Genomic DNA, 19,482 nt, shown 5'->3' with positions numbered 1-19,482 from the left:
TTTAAGATAAAAACTAACACATATTTATTAAAACAATCAATATAATAGTTCCATGTTTACAAAACAGTGATCAGGCAGGTAAAGTGCTGCAGAATACTTAAATACGGACATTTTGTAATTCTCCAGTTTCTGGTTGCCCAGGTGGGGGTTACTCACAGACTGCGACGCCGCTCATGTGCTGAGAACAGACGTGGAGACTACAGGGATTTATTTGTTCAGAAGGCTGGGACAGCCTGGAAAAAGTGCAGAACGAACACAGAACAAGTAGAACGAGTATCTCTTCAGATCCTGTTACTTTGGGTTACAATTACTTAACCTCTTCTGCATAGAATAGTATTTTTTTTCCACTAACAAACAGAAGAATGGTCAGTAGGTGTGTGGTACGTACGCATGGAAACCCCGTGTGCTGGGAACGGGTGGTTTTGCACTGGATTTGACACACCAAAGGCCACCAATCTGATGGTGATCCTGTCACTCATGTACTGACACAAGGAGAAATTTTCTGAGTACAAAAGAGTGACCTGCATCCCTGCCCTGACATATGTCCTTTTCTTAAATCAGGATGCGTGAAGAAGCCACTGCAAGGCACAGGAGGGTGAGCCCTTTGCTGCCAGGTATGAGCACACACACACACAACACAAGCAGCACCAATCCCAGGGCAGGATCACACACTCTTACCCCATGGCACTGGCTCACACTGTGCCCTCTATGCTGCCTGTGTGCCTTTTGACTGGAAATCACAGGCAAGGAAGCTTTCCATGGAAAAACTGTATGTTTCAAAGCTATGTATTGCCCCCTTGCCTGTCTTCCTGCCCAGGCATTCCATTTGAAGGATGGGAAGGTGACAACAGTGCTCGGTAGGAAAGATGCTGTAGACCATTGTGACAGGCATTTTTGAGGAATTGCTATTTCTTGGCTGCTGCTATAATACAGCCAAATGTAGTTTTCTCAAGGGATTTCCAGCTGAGGGCAGTGTGGAGAGGATCCACAAAGGAGAGAAACATTTTCTTTGTGTTTTGCTGGTGGACTGCTGGGAGTGGAATGTATTGTGTCCACGCAAATGTTTCTTGCATGTGGTTGTGTGGAAGGGAAGAGATAATTTTTTGCAGAAAATTAGACATATTTTTACTATCTGAGGAAGAATATTCAATGTTACAGAATTACATCCTTCCCATTACACAGTATTTAGGGGCTTGAATGTAATTGACTATCATGACAGCAGAAAAAAATTCTGAAGACTCTCAGATAAGCAACTACGTCTCTAACTTTAATTATTTACTTGTTCAAGTTTTGGTTGGTTTTTTCTTTCTGAAAAAAAAGAATGAGAGTCTTACTGGAGAAAAATCAGTGTATTTACCTATGTTGAAACCAGAAAATGGGTAATTTACAAAAAGTCTGAGAAACTCCTCCAACTGCTTTTCTTTCTGATCTAATCTATTATTCTAGAAGAGTGCCCCTGTGTTACATACTTTCATAACCACAAGTATTTTCCATAAAACAACAATAAAGTGCACACTGTTACAATGCCACCATTGACAGCCAGCTAGCCTGTCCTGCCAATCTGCTCCAGAAAAGCCTGTGAAGCACTGCTCCCTCCCTGCCACCTCTCCTGTCCCACAGCCTGTTTCCCCTTCTGGCACCAGTAGCCCTGGACAAGGGAGCACACAGTGGTTTGGACATCCTACAAAGCTTCATCAGCAACTTGGATTTGTACTCTTTTAACTCTACAGATTGTCCTAAACGTGTGGCAAGGAAATGAGGCTTTTAAGTCATCTGAAAACTTTTTAAACTCACTGATTTTCCAACAAAAGCTTTTTTTAATTTTGGTTGGATATTTAATCTTTTTTTTTAATTTGTTTTTTCCAAATGAAAAGAACAACCTAGTGAAAGCTAAAGAAGAAACTTAGCAACTAATGCTGTAGAAGTGATGTGGGCCATGTTTTCTGATGATTTCCAGAAACTCAGGTGTTGAAATATTGTAATTTGAAAGCTGTGTCTTGTGGGATCTATATCCAGCATCCACTTATTTCATCATGTATTTGATAATGAAGGCACAGGCTTACCCTTGTACTGGTAAAGGACAGCAAACACAGTCAATTTGCATTACTGACACAAAAAGCACAAGCAACAATAAAGCTAGTGTTAAAACATCTCGGCATCCTTCCTTTTGCTGTACTCTTTTTGGCCATCTGCCTATTCTTCCACCTCAAAAGGAAAAAAACATAGAAAATGAAGTTAATGTCAAACACAGGTTCACCTACACATTTATGTTAGTGGAAGATTTTTATCATCTGTTGCTGTACTTTTTGAGGGTCCTAGATGACAGTATTTACCTCTTCAAATGCCAGCAAATGGAAATTTACTTGAGTAATAGTAGCAGCTGACATGGTCCCTCAACTTTGCTAATGGTTTACATCACATTAAAAAAACTAGCTTTATTTCTTCCTATTTCTTGGATTACTATTGCTTGGTATTGCAATGCAGTTTTGTCACAGGTGAACAAAAAAGCCCTAGAAAAATAAGTTATCTGCTTGAGATCCCATGCCAATCACTCAGCATGTGTGGACTTTAAACTGGCAAATAATTTAAACAAGTTCTTTTTTTGTTTTAAATTACATGCCAAGAAGGAGATTCTGAGTGTCTTCTCTAGCAACTGACCTCACCAAATGCTTCTAAATATATTAAAATCATCACCTTGCAACACAACTTTTGTTGCAAGTGGAAGCAGCTATCATGGAAAAAAAACCCAAACCAAAACCTACAGAATCTCAAATTAAGGAAGTGGCACCTAAAAAGCCTTTTTGCTTTTTTTTTTTTTTAATCTCTAATCTCTACTCCAAACAATAACTACCCTCACCTGCTCCCAAACAGGTTATTCAGTTTACGCAATATAAACTTATAAAGATTCATTGGCTGACTTCACATGGGCAATACTGCCAAGGACTAGACTCCATCAAGGAACACAGCAGGTGGTCAGTCATATAACATGCCACTTTACAACTCTACAAGCCTATAACAGCAAAAAACTTGGAAATGCATCACCATATCCAAAATAATTCAAAGGTTTTAAGTATGAAATCTAGGGGGTTTTATAGTGTTGCACACATAATTCAACTTGAGTTGTGCCAGTTCACGTGTTTCATATACAGTAGGTGCACTACACATAATGCTAACTGCAGGGATCCATACTTTTTGGTGGGATTGAAGGAGGTGAGATGCAGTTAATCTCACTGCAGCCCTCTGATAACGTGCCCTCACAATACGAGTCATTAATTGTATTACATGATTGGAAAACCGAAGTAAATAAACTGCTGATACTGGAAATTTGGCTCAGGACCCCAAAACAGATGGTTGGCAAAAAGGTAAAAGAAACCTCTCCCCCCAACTATTTTGAACAACTGACTTCCACCACGCATCTGCAACCAAACAGTGGATAGAGAATTCATTTCCATGCTATTACATTGAGGTATAACTACCAGAAACATTAAACTATCAGTATTAGCTGATACTTATCCAGTTAATTCACTTTGCATAAGGGAAATTATTACAACACATCTAAAGGGATAGTTAAAGCTTACAGCTCAGAATTTTCTTCTTTTTTTTCTCTTTTTTTTTTTTTTTGTTTGTTTTGTAGTATTTGATGGTATTTTTTTTTTGTGTGTTTTATGTTTAGTTTCTTCTGTGTTACCAGCCGTAACTTCAAGGTTAATGACTTCCAAGCAGATTTGAAAGGAAGCCTGAAGACTTTTTCTTTTCCTGGGATTCTGTTTCTTGACCTTGTGAAAGTCCCAATTCTTTCTCAATCTGCTCTAGCTCAGACTGGTCAAGCAGTTCAAAATCATCAGCTTCCTCTGTGTCTGTCTCCTCGCTCAAGCTGGGTGCTGCCTGTGAGGGAGCTTGCTGTAGGGACTGCAGCTGGTCTTTGATGGCAGCAGACACCGCAGCCGTGATGACATCGCCAGCAATTCCACTCATTAAATTAAAGGTTTGGTCACTGGTCAACGGCAAGGACAGCCCTGCAGTGGATGGTCTCTCTTTACTCTGTCTGGAAGCGTGATCCACCTTGACATCAGTTTGCTCTTTCCTTCGTTTTTGCTGGGTGGGCAAACCGATGCTGGAGTCATCGTCATCATTTGTGCCGGCACCATTTTCTAAAGAGGGAAACTCTAAAAGATCTCGAGCGAAAGCTTCTTCATGATCACTAGGTCGGTCAAAATCTATTACAGGGTTAACAGAGAAAACAGTGTTAGCATTCCCAAAAGGTTTCCCAAAAAGGCAGCCACATGTAACAATGAGAGTAGCAAGTGTTCCTCTGAATACATTTACTAATTCCTACTCCAGTAGTTCTCTGCTGGAAGGAGATTTGTGTGACATCTAAAACAAAATAGTTTTGAGGTCATAATTCTAGTGCCACAAATCCGCTGGTATCAACCTAACTATTTGAACAAAGTAACTTTTAAGCTAACTTTTTTAGATATGTATCTGTTATGAAACAACACATACAAATCGTCAGCAGAGCTATTTCGAAATATACCAACCACATGAAGTCCTAAAATTTATTTATCTTCACAATATATACAAGCTACAAATATGTAAACATGTAAGGATGTATTACAAACTTTTAATATGCATATGGAGTAATAAAAAGAATGTTTATCTGTTTAAAGAAAAAAGATATAAAACCAATGTAAAGACTAATTTCTTTTTCCTTTATTGGTCAATGCTTGTATTAAAAAGGAAACAGAAAATGGAAACTCTACAGATGATCAGAATTGTTTCATGTTGTCAAGAGAATAAAAAGAAAGATGTAATCAACATTAGATTTTAATGGCTGCATTAATGAATGGCACAATATTTGTTATTAGGAATGTGTAAAACATACCATGGAATACATGGCCTGTGGAAGAGGCCTAAATCAACACAAGTGAATACTTTCATCAAATATTTGAATGAGAAGGTAAAAAGCTTGAACTTACTTTCTATGAAAACAAGCAATAGAAGCTTGTTGTAGGAGCATTCATAAGGGTTAAGGAAATAAATTCTGAAAATTACTAATACATCATTTTCTCCATATTCTTTAGGAAAGACAGGCTGGGAAGGTGAGGAGGAAGGGTTGTACTGCCTGCAGAGTGGTGGCTTGAATGCACAGAGCTTTGACAGGAGATCAGCCAGTCCTTGGATGCATCCCATTACGTCTTGCACTTCTGTGTGTCCCATTTGCTGAAATGCTCCATGGAGAAGAAGAGCTGATGTTATTTTTCACTTAGCAAGGCTATGAATAGAGTTTCCCACATGATCCTTACAGCCAAGCTGGTGAGCAAACAGGGTAAGGGAACTGTAAGGTGGGTGGAAAAGTGGCCAGACTGCTGGGGTCAAAGGCTTCATCAGTGCCACAAGGTGCAGCTGGAGGCTGGTTACTGGTGTCTGTCACGGGGACTGGAACCAGCACTGTTCAAGGGTTTTATTAATGACTTGGGTGACGGGCTGGAGTGCACTCTGCAAGTTCATGGGCAGAAAGGAATTCCTGTGGGACAGGTGTATTTGATATTCTGGAAGTCAGGATGCCTTAAGAGGGACCTCAACAGGCTGGAGAAAGGAACAGGCTGAAAAGGAACATCGTGACATTCAGCAAAACCAAATGTGAAGTCTTGTACCTAGGATGGAATACCCTGTGCAGCAGGACAGGCCAAGGGCAACAAGAAAAGCAGCTTTCCAGAAAAAGATCTGCAGGCAGCAGGTCAGTGGTATGCCCTTGCAGCAAGGAAGGCCGACCACACACTGAGCCATAGTAGCAAAATTGAAGGCAGAAAGTCAGTGGAAGGGATTTTCCTCCTCTATTCAGCAACTGAGAGTACCCACTGAAGTACTTTCCCTGGTTTTGACCTCTCCAGTCCTAGACAGACAATGGCATACAGGACTGAGCCCCCTGGAAGGCCAGCATGATTATTTAGGGGGCTAGAGAAAGGATGTATGTAGATGCTGAGAGAATGGGCCGCGTTTGGCCCAAGAGAAGGTGGCAAAGAGGGATCAGTTTAATGGGAAGGTAGAGAGAAGATGGGCCTGACTCTTCTAGAAAGTGCACAGTGAAAGGATCAGAGTAAATTAACACAAACTGGAACATGGGAAATTTTGACTCAGTGTAAGAAAAAAACTTCTTCATCATGAGGGTAAGCAAATATTGAAAAAGGCTTTCCAGGAAGTTGCTGAATCTCTGCCACTACAGATGTTCAGAATTCAAGTGGTCACAGCCCTGAGAAACTTCATAAAGCTTTAATGAAGAGCTTTGAACCTGCTTTAGATAGGAAGATAGATGAGATGAATGACAATTGCTTTTTACAACTTACAGTTCTGTTCTCATACAATGCTATTTACAACTTGAAATATTAGGAAAATAACTGAAATTATTAATTTGGCCTGTAGTATCATCTTGCTTGTCATTTACAGGGAGCTTTTCCTAGGAGAAATGCATGATGAGCAGAGCAACAGATCCCCAGGTGAGATAACACCAAACTACTGCTGTTATTAATCTTTATTCCAGCAAAGTGTTTACTGATGAAAAGTAAGAATTTTTTTCCCGTCAAGATCAAGCCAAGTGCTTGAGAATCTTTTCCTAGTCTAAGTCTTCATAGGCTCATTGCTGGCTGTCTTCATGTCTAGTAGTAAAACCTGATAATAATTTCTTTAATTGGCTGTTTAACAAGTCAGTATATACATTGTTCCTTTCTCAGCTTTTATTCGCTTAGCTTACCCACAAAGGCATTGGCAGTAATTGTAAAAGGTTTACTTACTTGAAAGGTTTGGTAGAAGAGAGTGCTACATCTAGCACTTATTGAATGTGTTGGTTTTACCCAGTGCTACTTATTTATTTAGACACTTGCTGATGTATTTTAACATTTTTAAGATGAGGACAGTTCTTACACAAGATGTATCCAAAACTACACAAAACACTAAGACTAATCTTAAATTAGTTTCAGAGAGAAAAGTAACAACCCCAAAACCTGTCCTCAAATTGTCTAATAATTTTGAGGTAACTTGCACATCTGGAGTCCAGTGATGATATAGATGAAGCTGTTACATACCGTCAGACGTGTCTGTCTGTGGAGAATACCCCTCAGATAAGTTAAAGGTCCCATTATCGGTCCAGGATACTTCTGAGACATCTGTGTCAGACACTGACAGCTCTTTGGCAACTATTGCAGGACTAACCTACACAGAAAACAGTCCCACACATGGCATTACTATATTTTAAAAAAATCACACTGCAGAAAGCCAATGCTTAGAGACTGGAAAAAACCCCTCTTGTATGTCATAGCAAAATAAATCACTGCCTATTTAAGCCTTAATTGAAGAAACATGAAAATACTATACAATGCTTAGAAGTGAAACATCCCTCTTTGTAATAACTAAAGGCTGTATTATACTAAAGAAGCACAGAAAATTCCAGTTACTGCAATAAAAGCAAAATGAGCCAGCAAATACAAAATGTGCATAATGTAACAAAATGAGTAAACTTGGACCAGAAAAAACAGCCCAATATCTATAAGACCATCAAAAATTAGCTGAACAAAAAACCTATTATCCGTTACCAATTTATTGAATAATATTTAATTATGTCAGATACAAATTTTTATCCCATAGGATAATTTTTTTCCAACACAAAATAACTTCCAAAGCAATCCCTGTCAAAGTCAGGCTTTACAGACTACTGATCAAATACTACATAATAATTCCTATTAAGATGATTTTTTAAATACCAACTGGTATTCTGATTATAACAGAAAAACCTTTGCCATACAGTCATTTAGAATACTAGAAGAAAAATAAGAAATTTGAGTGTTCTCATACATATCTAGAAAGATTTTATATACCTATTTGCACCATCATTGAAAATTATTAGACAAGTGATTACAAAAATATCTGACAAATTACATAGAACCACTACAGTTTCCTATTAATGTTTCTCTTTTGTATTTTAATTTGATAAAAATCAACTGCAATTTCTGTGTTGGAAATAAAAGTAACCACCTTTGCTTTTAAATATTAACACAATCATTCTACAGCCAATACAAAATAAACACATTCTTAGCTCAGTAGGCCAATGACACCATTACCTTGAAGGCCAGGAGTCAGAAATGCAGTAGGTTGGTTAGTATAAGGCTAAAGGTGGAGACTATGAATCACTTCTAAAGCACACTGCTTAGTTCAGGAACACAGCCTCCTGGGGAGGGCAAAGTCTTCCACAGGAGAACACAGACAGCAATCTAAATAGCCTCCCATTATCTATATAGATTTTAAAAGCAAGACAGGGCTGACTGAAAAAAAAGTCACCTTAGGACACAGAGCTGATATGTCTAATTCACTGTCATCTTCTGTGGCTTTTGTTTTTGCTGTTTCTGAAAGAAAAAAAAAATATTTTTTATTCTACTCATGACAATGGATTTCCAGGTTCAGTGTGTGTTCTCTGTCTCACAGCTTATGTACACAATAACTCTCCACCTGCTGACACAGTGCACCATTTATGTGCTATGCTACCAGGGAAACAAGCCGGACTGAGAGACTGGCTGCTTATCAAAATACAGCAACCACAGTGGGAGAAAGAATGTTACTCTGAATGCATTCCAGTAGATCTATTTACCTGCACTGTACTTCCTTCAGGAGTCTCTGTTGCTCACTAGAAAGTCATCTGCCCTGGCAAACAGATATCTCTTTTTTAGACTACACTGCTGGTAAAATGCACAGGTGTGACATGTTGTTAGAACAGGCTGTGTAGTTATCCCACCACATTTCTTTTACATGAGAACATGCAATTTGCTTGATAATTGCATGTAATCTTTATCTACAAACCCCTTCTTCTACCAGCACCCAGCTACCCTGCATTCACAGTCGTATGCAAATATGCATACAAAGCATCCTCTAAAGTCTGGTAGAATGTTGCTCTTTACAGATAAGCAGAGATACAAACTTTGCCTCCTCTGTCTGAGAATCTTTTAAACCAGTATAAAATGAAAAACACAGCCAAAGTGCCCTTGGTTGCCTTCTCCTGCGACTTGCTCTTTCCTCTCTTGTGCCAGCACAAGGTTTGTGAGCGCATGTGGTGAACCCAAGAAGCAAAGCAAGGTAGGGAACTTGTCAGTGTTAAATTAAACTGGAGGATGAAATGCAGGAAAGAACACATATACCCTCAACCATTTTCCCAGTGCTGGCTTATGAAGTTTATTAAACTATAGTCTGATCTTTATCTCTGCCAGTTTCACTTAAAAACTGAAAGGCACAATAATGCATGAAAGAAAATTTCCAATGCATTATTCCTTATTTTCAGTTACTATCACATTAAATGTAAGAGAAGGGGAAAAGACACATGGAGGCTCTCCTTGGGTCTAAGAACAGCACATTGTATAATGAATTGTAAAATGGTTACAAGAAATGCATGTTTTAAAGTAGATATTAAGTCTACTGATGTAGCACTAATTTAAAAGGGTAGAATACCTGCAAGTAGTGTGACTACACTGCAAAGGTTTAATTACCAAAACTGGAGCATGCAGAAGAAACAAACTAACACTGTTCATATACAGATTTTCCTTGAAATAGCTTTATTGCTTAAAATCTAAAAGTTTCCAGTATTAGAAAGATATTGGGTGAGATAGGCAAGATTTTGTTTAAAATTGATTCCTCTCCTTTCCACATAGAAATTTGGATTAATTTGTAGCTGCTATCCTGTGGCAATTCTTATATGCTTTTGGAATATTTGGAGAAGAAAACAATTATTTTTTTGCTGGAAGGAGTGAAACCAAGGCAGATTTAGATACAGGAACAGAGTTTTGTTTCTTACTGAAAATTCTGTTGAGTACTTATTTTGAGACTCTTGAGTGACTCTCTCTACTGGGAAAGTTTGCCTTATCTGAAGAGAGATAAGCATTGCAAGCTTACAGCAAGTATTTTTTTTTCTGAAAACTTATAAGCAGTACATCTAATCACATACAAAGAGCTTGCCTTGTTTCTTTCCACGAAGTAATAATTTCTTTATTATCAAACCCAGACATTTGACATACATTGTCACTCCTTATAAAGCTAATAAGAGTAGCCAGTTTCAAAGCATGAAATATCTCTACAGCTGACTTCTCAGGACAAACAAAACTTTCTGCAAGGTGAATGAAATGCTCTGCATACAGAAACACAATAATATTATATAATAATATATGGGACTATAATTAACTACTCACCAGATCTCTCTTTTTTCTTCTGATTGATATATTCCACTATTCCAAAATCTACTTTCATCAGAACAGACTTTATTTTGCTGCACAGTTTCTGTCCAAATTCATTGCACTTAAGGAAGGGACATAAAAAGGCACACAATACTGTGATAAAAATGAAGACAGAGAAAAAAATGGTATTGAAATATTGCTGTACAATAAGCTACTAAAAAAATTTAAACAATGCCTTTGCATAAGATAACTACTAACTTTACATAACACACAGTTTTACATAAAAATGCATTGTGGAATGCCCATGTCAGACACTTTTAAGTTAAAATCCAGTTTTGAGAAGCCATTCCTACTCATCACAGAAAACACCATTATACTCATACCAACTGACATATTTTTGACTAGCAGTAAGACACAATTTATGGTCATTATAACATCTATCATTACCTTAACTTAGTCTGATTTTGGTATCTCGACTTTGACAGAAGTGACTATGTAACATTGTGCCAGAATCACACTGAAAACACTTGTAAGCTGACTTCTGAATGACAAAAAACTGCAAACAAATTCTTTCTTCTATCTAACCTAAATTGACCCTCCTTCAGTTTAAAACCATCACCTCTTGTGCTATTGCAGCAGGCACTGCTCAGATGTTTGTCCCCAGCTTTCCTGAAAGCCCTCCTTAGGAACTGAAAGACCACTCCCCAGTGTTCTCTTCTCCAGGCTGAACATCCCCAGCTTGCTCACTTTTCACAGGAGAGGTGCTAGGGCCCTCTGATAATCTCCATGTCCCCTCCTTTGGACTCAACAGGTCCATGTCCTTCCTGTGCTGGGGACCCCCAAGACTGCAGGTGAGGTGTCACCAGCGCAGAGTAGGGGGGCAGAATCCACTCCCTCCCCTGCTGCCCACACTGCTTTGGCTGCAGCCCAGGACACGTTTGGCTCTCTGGGCTGTGAGTGCCCATGGCTGGGTCATGTCCAGCCTCAACAGCACCCCCAAGTCCTTCTGGGCAGGGCTGCTCTGGATCTGTTCATCCTCCAGCCTGGGTTGATACCAGGATTTACCCTGATCCAGGAGCAGCACCTTGCACTTGGTCTACCTAAACCTCATGAGGTTCTCATGGGCTCACTTCTCAAGCTTGTCCAGGTCTCTCTGGATGCCATCCTGTCCCTCAGACTTGTCAACTGCACCTCAGAGATTGGTGTCTTCTGCAGACTTGCACGTGTGTGTAAACAAGTACATAAACAAATAAATAAACAGTCCCTACACAGAGACCAAATAATGAACAGTAGACAGATACACAAATCATGACTGGAAAAGAGACCATACTTACACAAGACATAGGAGAGGACAACTCCAGGAATGTAACTTCCCAAGACAGTGAAAAATGTACATATGCTGCAGACTAGTAGGCAAAACTGGCAAAAACATTAAAATACACCATTAACACTTTCACTGAAATGATTTGATCATTTTGCAAAGGAAGATGTTGCATGCTAATGAAATCTAGAATGTAGCACAAAATTGAAGTTTGTTTTTTAAAACTGGGAATTACCTTTAACACTTCTGGTGAAAATAAGCATCAAACAGTCAATTTCAGAAAATTAGGGATGCATCCCCTCTTCTACCATAAAAACATGCTATTTTTATTCATTTATTGTAAAGCTTTAACAAGCTCATGTTTATTGATAATATTAATAGAAATTATACCTTCATTGCATGAAAATAGGCTGGACAATCTATATGCAGGAAAAAACTCAACTCACTAATTGCAATACTACAGTGCATGCTTGCTGCATGTTTACAAAAGCAAAACATCCTTCCTCCAGCTACAGCTCTCTCTCCTGTTGTGTCACTTTGTGAAACTGCTTTCTGTCATATGCTGGCAAGCAATCTCTTGATGCTTATTGGCTGCTCGAATACCCCTGTTAATGACATGGCTGAGCCAAATTTTCAACATAAAATTTGAGATTTGGCCTTTGTGGTGACTGAGACATAACAGTGCGTTTTTCACCACTGCACAGTGCTCAACTGACCTGTTGAAAGTTTGCAGAAAGGATGCATTTGGTTTTGGAGCTGAATTGCAATAAAATGGTTAATTCAAATAAATTTTGCACACAGCATTACTGCCTAATTTGCTTCTAATTATGGCAGTAAAATAATGGCATGGCTTAGAGAATGAGGTCAGGGAAAAGAACGGAAAACATGCTATCAACATTATATTTTCTAAATTATTATTAGATATCTCTTAACATACAGTTACGGTCATGTCACCACAATATTGATACCACATTTCTTTACTTCAGTATGAACTTCTTTTAAATATAACTTTATTGTCCAGACATAAAACTGCTCTTTATATGATTTATTAATTTTTTCTCCCTAATTTTCATTCTTCTATAATTTTCTTCTTTTTTCATCCAGCTGCTCATCTGTATTTTCAATCTTAACTGCTAATATTTGAGTGTGGTACTACATACTTTCTATTTGCTAATTCTGAATGGCTTGTTTTTAGGAAAGACTTTCTGGCAAATTAAGAGAGATTAAAAGAGGAGAAGAAGTTCTGTAGTCTTCTTTTAACTTGAATTTAGCAATAAAAACATAAAAATGTCATCTATTCTTATAATATACATTTACTTATTTATATTTCTCTTTGGGGAAAAAAAACCCTGCTTCATGTTTTACTAGAACTAAATAATGGTTTCCTTCCAACTTGGAGGAAAAAAAGCCTTACTTTTGCTTGCCTCTTTATGAGCTGGGTTCTCCAGCTCAGTCTTTCCAGTAAAAAAAAAGGGAAAATCACCAACTATTAGTGTATAGATTAAAAATTGCCACAATAAAGTATGAGGAACTCTCCTCATGCAGCTATTCCTGAAAACTACAGTTATTCAAGAAAATAAAATGTTTGTGTTTAAGAACATGCCTATTTACTTCTTTGCTTTTCCAAGTTTTTATTAAATTGTAGTTAAATTGTGGTGGTTTAAATTTCCTTTAAAGATTTCATGGAATAAGGGGCGAAATTTCAATAGTTGTAAGGGGATAGATTGTATTGCTGTAAAGTTTACTGTGAACAGCTTTTCCCACTGACTACCTACCTATGTTCTTCACAGAAAAAAAAAAAAAAAAAGCAGAAAATCATGACTGAATGTGTCAGAATGTACATTTTTCTTTTTTTTTTTTTCTTGTTCATTTCTGGCTTTTTCTAAATCTATCTCACCTTTTAATTAAATCATATAGAACTGTTAATCATATTGGGGAGTGCTTACCTTGCCAGGGTTTTGTTCCTTAAAGTGGGACATTTCTTGAAGAAATACAAATAAATTCATCAGTGTTTCTGAAATGCACTGATTTATTCTGAGTCTGTAGTCTTGACTGGAATCGGTGACTTTCCAGCTGAATAAAACAAACAAAACAAAAATACCCGACTTTGTTTACAGCTCATATGTAAGTTGAAACTGGTTGAAAACATCATGTAAAATGGCTGTTGCTATGCTAGAGACATCTGTGCTTGTTTCTTTGTATTTTATATTGAGCTAATTTGATATTTTAAACTAAAAAATATTAATCTGTTCAGTAGTAGCAGTTTTCAGTCCGTAAAAAATTACTGCTTATTCATTCTTGTCATATGAAGACATTGAGTTGAAGGCACAGTTGTCATCCAAATCAAGCAACTGACCCCAAACTTGTTTTTAAACACTATTTTTTCTTTTAAAAAATACCACAGTACTTTTTATTGCCACAAGATGGCCACACATATTAATGCATTTCATTTTAGGTATTTAATCCTTGTGCTTTTTCTTTCGTATTTTTTACTTTGTTCTGCAAACTATGATGATGAAATTGCTACCCAACCTAGAGAAAAAGAAACTGCTCTGGGAGTCTTGATGTTTACATTAATTTTCCTATTGAATTTAAGTTTTTCTATTATACTGAAAGGACTGTTGCTAAAGCTTATCTTATGACTGTTCAGTGCTTTTAATAAAATAACACCCCTCCCCCCCCAAAAAAACCTGCACCAAAGAATTTTTGGAAAACTATGGGACAGCAGCATATGTGTCTATCACATTTGGGGCTGATCAGTTAATCCAATATTGAACTTAAATGGTCACATCATATACATTTGTGGAGTAAACAGAGCCTCTACAACAAAGCTGGTTTAAGAAACAACAAATAATAATAAAGACATGCCAGTCAATGTCAAGTCAAACTGGTACAAAGAATGGACAAACCACCGTGCAAACACTGAGAATCTGAAGTCAATTCTACACCAGCTTTATTGAATTACTTTTCGCATAACACACTGCTGAGTACACACAGCTTTGATCACAGCGAATGCAAGCCAGCCATCAGCAACTCTGGTCATTTCACTGAGATATATAACCCATTACATGTCTAATGCATTAATAGTGAACATTTTGTCACAAGTAGATCGAATTGCAAGATAAATAATCGACATTGCGAAAAAATGGCTGTAGACAGGTCGGTGCACAGCCACCGGGGGACACACAGGCGGTCAGAGCAAACTCCTGACTCCTGTCACTGCACACGGTCGCTTCTGTAAAAAGACACGATTTCGGTCAAAGATGCTCCGCGGAGACCCGTCTCTGCCTCCCGGCTGTCCTCGTTCGCCACGAGGTGGTGGCACAGCCGCGGGCACCAGCCAGGGACGGGAGGGGCGGAGGGGACACGGCAGGGACACGGCCACACTGACCGGGGACACAGCCACACTGACCGGTGGGGACACGGCCACACTGCCCCGTGGGGACACAGCCACACTGCCCGGGGACACGGACACACTGACCGGCAGGGACACAGACACACTGACCGGCGGGGACACAGCCACACTGCCCCATGGGGACACAGCCACACTGCTCGGGCACCGCCACCTGCACGGAACAGCGGTTTTGGCCATGGGGTAAAGCTCATTAAAGTCCAAACCCCAAAAGTGGTGCCCTATTCCTGGCTGCATTATAGTATCTATGGTGTTGCAGTGGTGTGATTTCCTCTTACACTACAAAACAGTCAGGGTGAGGGGTTTTTCCTTCCCTTTGAGGAAAACAAACATTGAACTATTTAAAACAGCACACCTGAATTGCATAGGATAAGAGCCCTGTGTCTTGGACTAGGTGACTTTGGCAATTTCCCAGCCATGCAAGGCACTGAATGTAGATATTTGTCTGAGACAGAGGATGCAAATAAAACAATATCATAACTCATAGAGATCACTGCAGGAACCCAGCTGGAGGGATGAGCAATGTTACACAGAACTGTCTGCATCCCACCCACAGTAGAGATTTCATTTTCCATCATCTCTGATAATTAGTGGCTTCAGGAGAGTATTATACACGCATTTTGGCCTACAGGAACTGCAATTTTTATGGATAGGCTACTTCCCCTAAAGAAACACTGCTTCCAGCTTCTATAAACCATTCTACAGCATTAATGAGTATTTTACGAGCTGCCCATTTATTCCATTACTGAAAACTACTATTATGACAGTGCTCTGAATAATAAAATCCTTTTACAGACTTTTACTCCTACCCTTTATTTGAAATTGTTGACAATCAAAGTAGAACTTTGTGGAAGCACAAAGAAAAAATGAACAGGCTTGATACCTGCTATCAAATTAGTGTTTTGAAATACTTAGGACAACTGTAGATACTCACTTTAATAATTTTAAGCTGAAGCAAAAACAGAGGGGGGAAATACAAAAGCAGAAAGTACAATAAAAATGCAAACTCTTTTCACCACTAATATAAAGACAATATAGATAAAAGAGAAGAAGCTATAACAAGTCACAATCATAACTCATAAAATGTGCACTTTTTCATCATAATGATGAAAAAGTGCACATTTGCAGGGAAAGTTCTCTGCAGTTGCCTTGCTTGGTGATAGTGATGCTTTCTTTAGCAAAGTTTTTGAAAGCATGAGCTGCAGTGAAGATAAAAGATCTTGCTATATGCTTTGGCTCTGTGGTACACATGCAGTGCATGGACAAGACAAGCAAGAGGAGCGGATGAGTGGATGGTATAGGTGAAATTTGCTTCAAAACTTTACAAACACACTACTGAACTCCACAAAAGGGTACTTGGCAGTCGCTTCTAGGCCACAAGAAATCCTAAGACAACACAATTTTCCATTTTACAAGGAACACCAGGGACTATTGGGAAGCCTTACTCTCATCTTAGGCAATTAGAGGTGTAAGAAAGTCAGCTTGCTCATCGTCTGTGTGACCACCAGATGCACATGCTGTTTCTAATTGTTCACACCTCCCAACAACCACCAGCCTTGGTGATATCTATCTTTCCTGTCTTTTTACCCTGAGCCAACCTAAATAGCAGTGTTACCCACAGTCCAGAGGGCTGGGACAAAGGGGAAGCAACAGATCCTGGTGAAGGGAAGTGAGAAAGAAAAGAGGTACATCATATAATTCTTTCTACAACATATAATCTATCTACACAAAGACAGAGAACTTATCTCATGGCCCTGTAAAAACAGAGGCAACTATGAAACTTGCATTAGATCAAAAGGAAACAAGCACACAATGATGCATACTCCAGAGAAATTAATTTTCCAATGGTCACATTTAAAGATAAAAAGGGAAAAAGAAGACACGTGAAGTGATGAAGATGACGAATGTGGAGTGCCTGACTATGACATCAGTCAACCAAGAATATAAATCTATTTCAGCATAATATTAGTGCATTACTTAAATGTGAGCCCTATACTTGCTGCCAAAACAGCTTTGGGCTCTGCTGTCCAGCTGCTCTTTTGGGGATAAGCAGCCAACTTTGAATACTTTCAAAGGCTTTTGTGGGTCATTTAGAAACAATAATAGTTTATGCTCCCATCACTTAGTTTGATATGCAGTGCTACACTTCCATTCTAAAACTACCATCAATAAGGTTGAGGGTGTTCAGAAAAAATAAATTACTCATATCCTTCTGATTACCTATTGCATCATTTCTATAACTGAGCAAATATATAAACTGTTGCCTAGTAATTGTAAAAAAAACCAACCCGAAACACTCTACCACCCAGACGCTTCCACTGATGACAGTCACAAACCCTGGCCAGAAGAGACAGTGGCATTATGCTTGCTAAAAATGACTGATGGTGTCATGCTCCCATTTCATAGCTAGACATCTGTTCAAGCAAAGCCCCATCACATTTCTCTCAGAAAGGTCAGCAGATCTCATGTTACTGGTTTAAAGATCTCTTCGTGATCTGCTGGATTGTTTTGAATTATGTGCACACACTTTTCTATGTACCTTCATGCAGATACACTACTCAGAACTGCAGCAGTTACAGAACACCATGATGTGGTGGATTGGAAGGACTGCACCCACATAAACATAGAGTTTGTAATTATAGAGCTTCCAAACCCTCCTGATTTCCCAACTGTAACCGCACACATTTGAAGCCTGTGCACTCTGTAATTTTCAGGGTAACTTGGAATGTAGTAGTCAAGGTGGAAGAACTGAAAGTTACATTCCTGAAGATATGTAAATCAAAATATAGGTAATATTGCTTTTTGGTAGTTTTTTAAAAGGTAATACATAGAACCTATAGGATGGTGCAACTGTAAGGGACCTGGATATCAAAGGACAAACAGGCAACCAGGAGTTCATAATGAAACTCAAATGAAATCCAGGCTGTAAACTGCTGGCAAACCCCAATCAAGCAGGTCTACCTTTTCAGAGCTTTCACAGGTTTCTGCTGTAAGAAAGAAGTCACTGCAGTGCAGAAGGGAATGATTATAATGATACAGTTTTTCTCTGAAGCAAACATTTTATACCTGAAGACTTATAAAAAAAAAATTAGGTTCTAAAATTCATCTTCTAAATTATTAAGGTACAGAGATAAGAGATTTAAAATAGTATCTAGACTAAAAAGGTTTGTGTAAATTTTTTCTTTTATATAGCAATTTCAGGAGGACATATACTGAAAATGAAAATAAACACCCCTTTTTCTTTCCAAAATATAAAACAGTGTTGAAAAGAAATTTCACAGTTAAGTATATTAAAATACCAATGGCAAAACCTCTAAAAGCTACTATTGAACTTTGTTGGAACACAATGCACTATTGATTAACCTTATGGACACAAAATGTAACACATTTGTGAATGTTATGTGTCCTATGTGGAAAGACAGAATGGCCAGCACTACTAAACTCACAGCACAGCATCCTAATGACCCATGTGGCTAATTTTAAAGGTGACTATGTAGAACTGGGCTCTATCCTGTGCCACTTTTGGATCCTATGCAATCATTAAGTATACTAAAATAATTGTATTTGTGTCATGTGGCCATGACCAAGTTAACAAGACCTGCAATTTAAATGAATCACTGGGATACCATGTAAAATCGTCCTTGCATCAAAGACTTCCACAAAAAAAAAAAAAAAAAAAAAAAAAAAAAAAAAAAAAGCAAAACCAGGATGCATCTACAAATATACTCCATTCTTGGACTTCAGGGAGAATTTTCATCTTCCACCTTTTTGCTCCAAATATTGCAAAGCCTTTCTAATAGAAATCTGTTCAGCTTGTACATATCCATAGGCACCCTATTTCCCACTGCTAATCCACAGATGCTGCAGATTTAGGCTCACTAATATGTGGTACTGTGGCAAACATCCTTTAACAGATCACACTTAACCATCCCTTCAATGTTGAGGCTTTGGCACCCTTTGAATCTCTAAGATATAGAGACAGATCTTGTTTTTAAATGGAAGCTGGAGAATTTAGTTATCCCCCTTAAGGAGTAGCTAACACTTCCCATCCAAAAATCATCTTTAATTATCATACCTCCAGTACTTCAAATACATTGCTTATAAGAACTACTGAATTATGCTATACTGTGTAACATTGCTCCTCAAACTCCTAAAGTGTTTTCTTCCCAGCCTCATCTATCTGCATCTGACACTTCAGTTTTGTGCTTTTTATTAATAGTGCATCTGTCCAACTTGCTGTTCCTGTTTCGATTTTTTCCCAAGGGAAGGTCTGGAAAAAAAAGCTGGGAAAAAATCTTATTTCACAGCTTTCTCTCTTTTATTTCCTGACCAAGATGATTTTTTGTAATATTACTGTAGAAGAGATATGTTTAAATCATCAGGATTTGATGAGGCTGGATATGCCTTTCCCACTGGACTGCAGAACAGAGTGGTGGGCCCTGTGACAGATAAGCAACCTTTCATCCCTAACTCTATTTACTCCTTGCACTGAGTGTTAAACTGAAGCCATGATTATATTTTCTTCTCTTCAACTGACACAGGAA

The 19,482-nt window shown here is 38.4% G+C and overlaps 1 protein-coding gene across 2 annotated transcripts in view; it reads right to left on the bottom strand.

Moving 5' to 3' along the window:
• RETREG1 (reticulophagy regulator 1) overlaps nucleotides 1-19,482 on the bottom strand; it is a 64,351-nt gene continuing 44,869 nt past the window's right edge. For both annotated transcript variants that reach the window (XM_064705479.1, XM_064705480.1), the window contains exons 4-9: nucleotides 13,473-13,599; nucleotides 11,540-11,624; nucleotides 10,221-10,358; nucleotides 8,329-8,393; nucleotides 7,080-7,206; nucleotides 1-4,217 (exon numbers count right to left, since the gene is read on the bottom strand). In XM_064705479.1, coding sequence (XP_064561549.1) covers nucleotides 3,706-4,217; nucleotides 7,080-7,206; nucleotides 8,329-8,393; nucleotides 10,221-10,358; nucleotides 11,540-11,624; nucleotides 13,473-13,599 — 1,054 coding nt within the window. In that variant the 3' untranslated portion in view covers nucleotides 1-3,705. The remainder of the gene's footprint in view (nucleotides 4,218-7,079; nucleotides 7,207-8,328; nucleotides 8,394-10,220; nucleotides 10,359-11,539; nucleotides 11,625-13,472; nucleotides 13,600-19,482) is intronic.

Source organism: Zonotrichia leucophrys, chromosome 2, assembly GCF_028769735.1.
Source record: "Zonotrichia leucophrys gambelii isolate GWCS_2022_RI chromosome 2, RI_Zleu_2.0, whole genome shotgun sequence".
Taxonomy (NCBI): domain Eukaryota; kingdom Metazoa; phylum Chordata; class Aves; order Passeriformes; family Passerellidae; genus Zonotrichia; species Zonotrichia leucophrys.
Note: the sequence above shows the minus strand (reverse complement) of the source record. Positions and strands in the feature narration are given on the sequence as shown.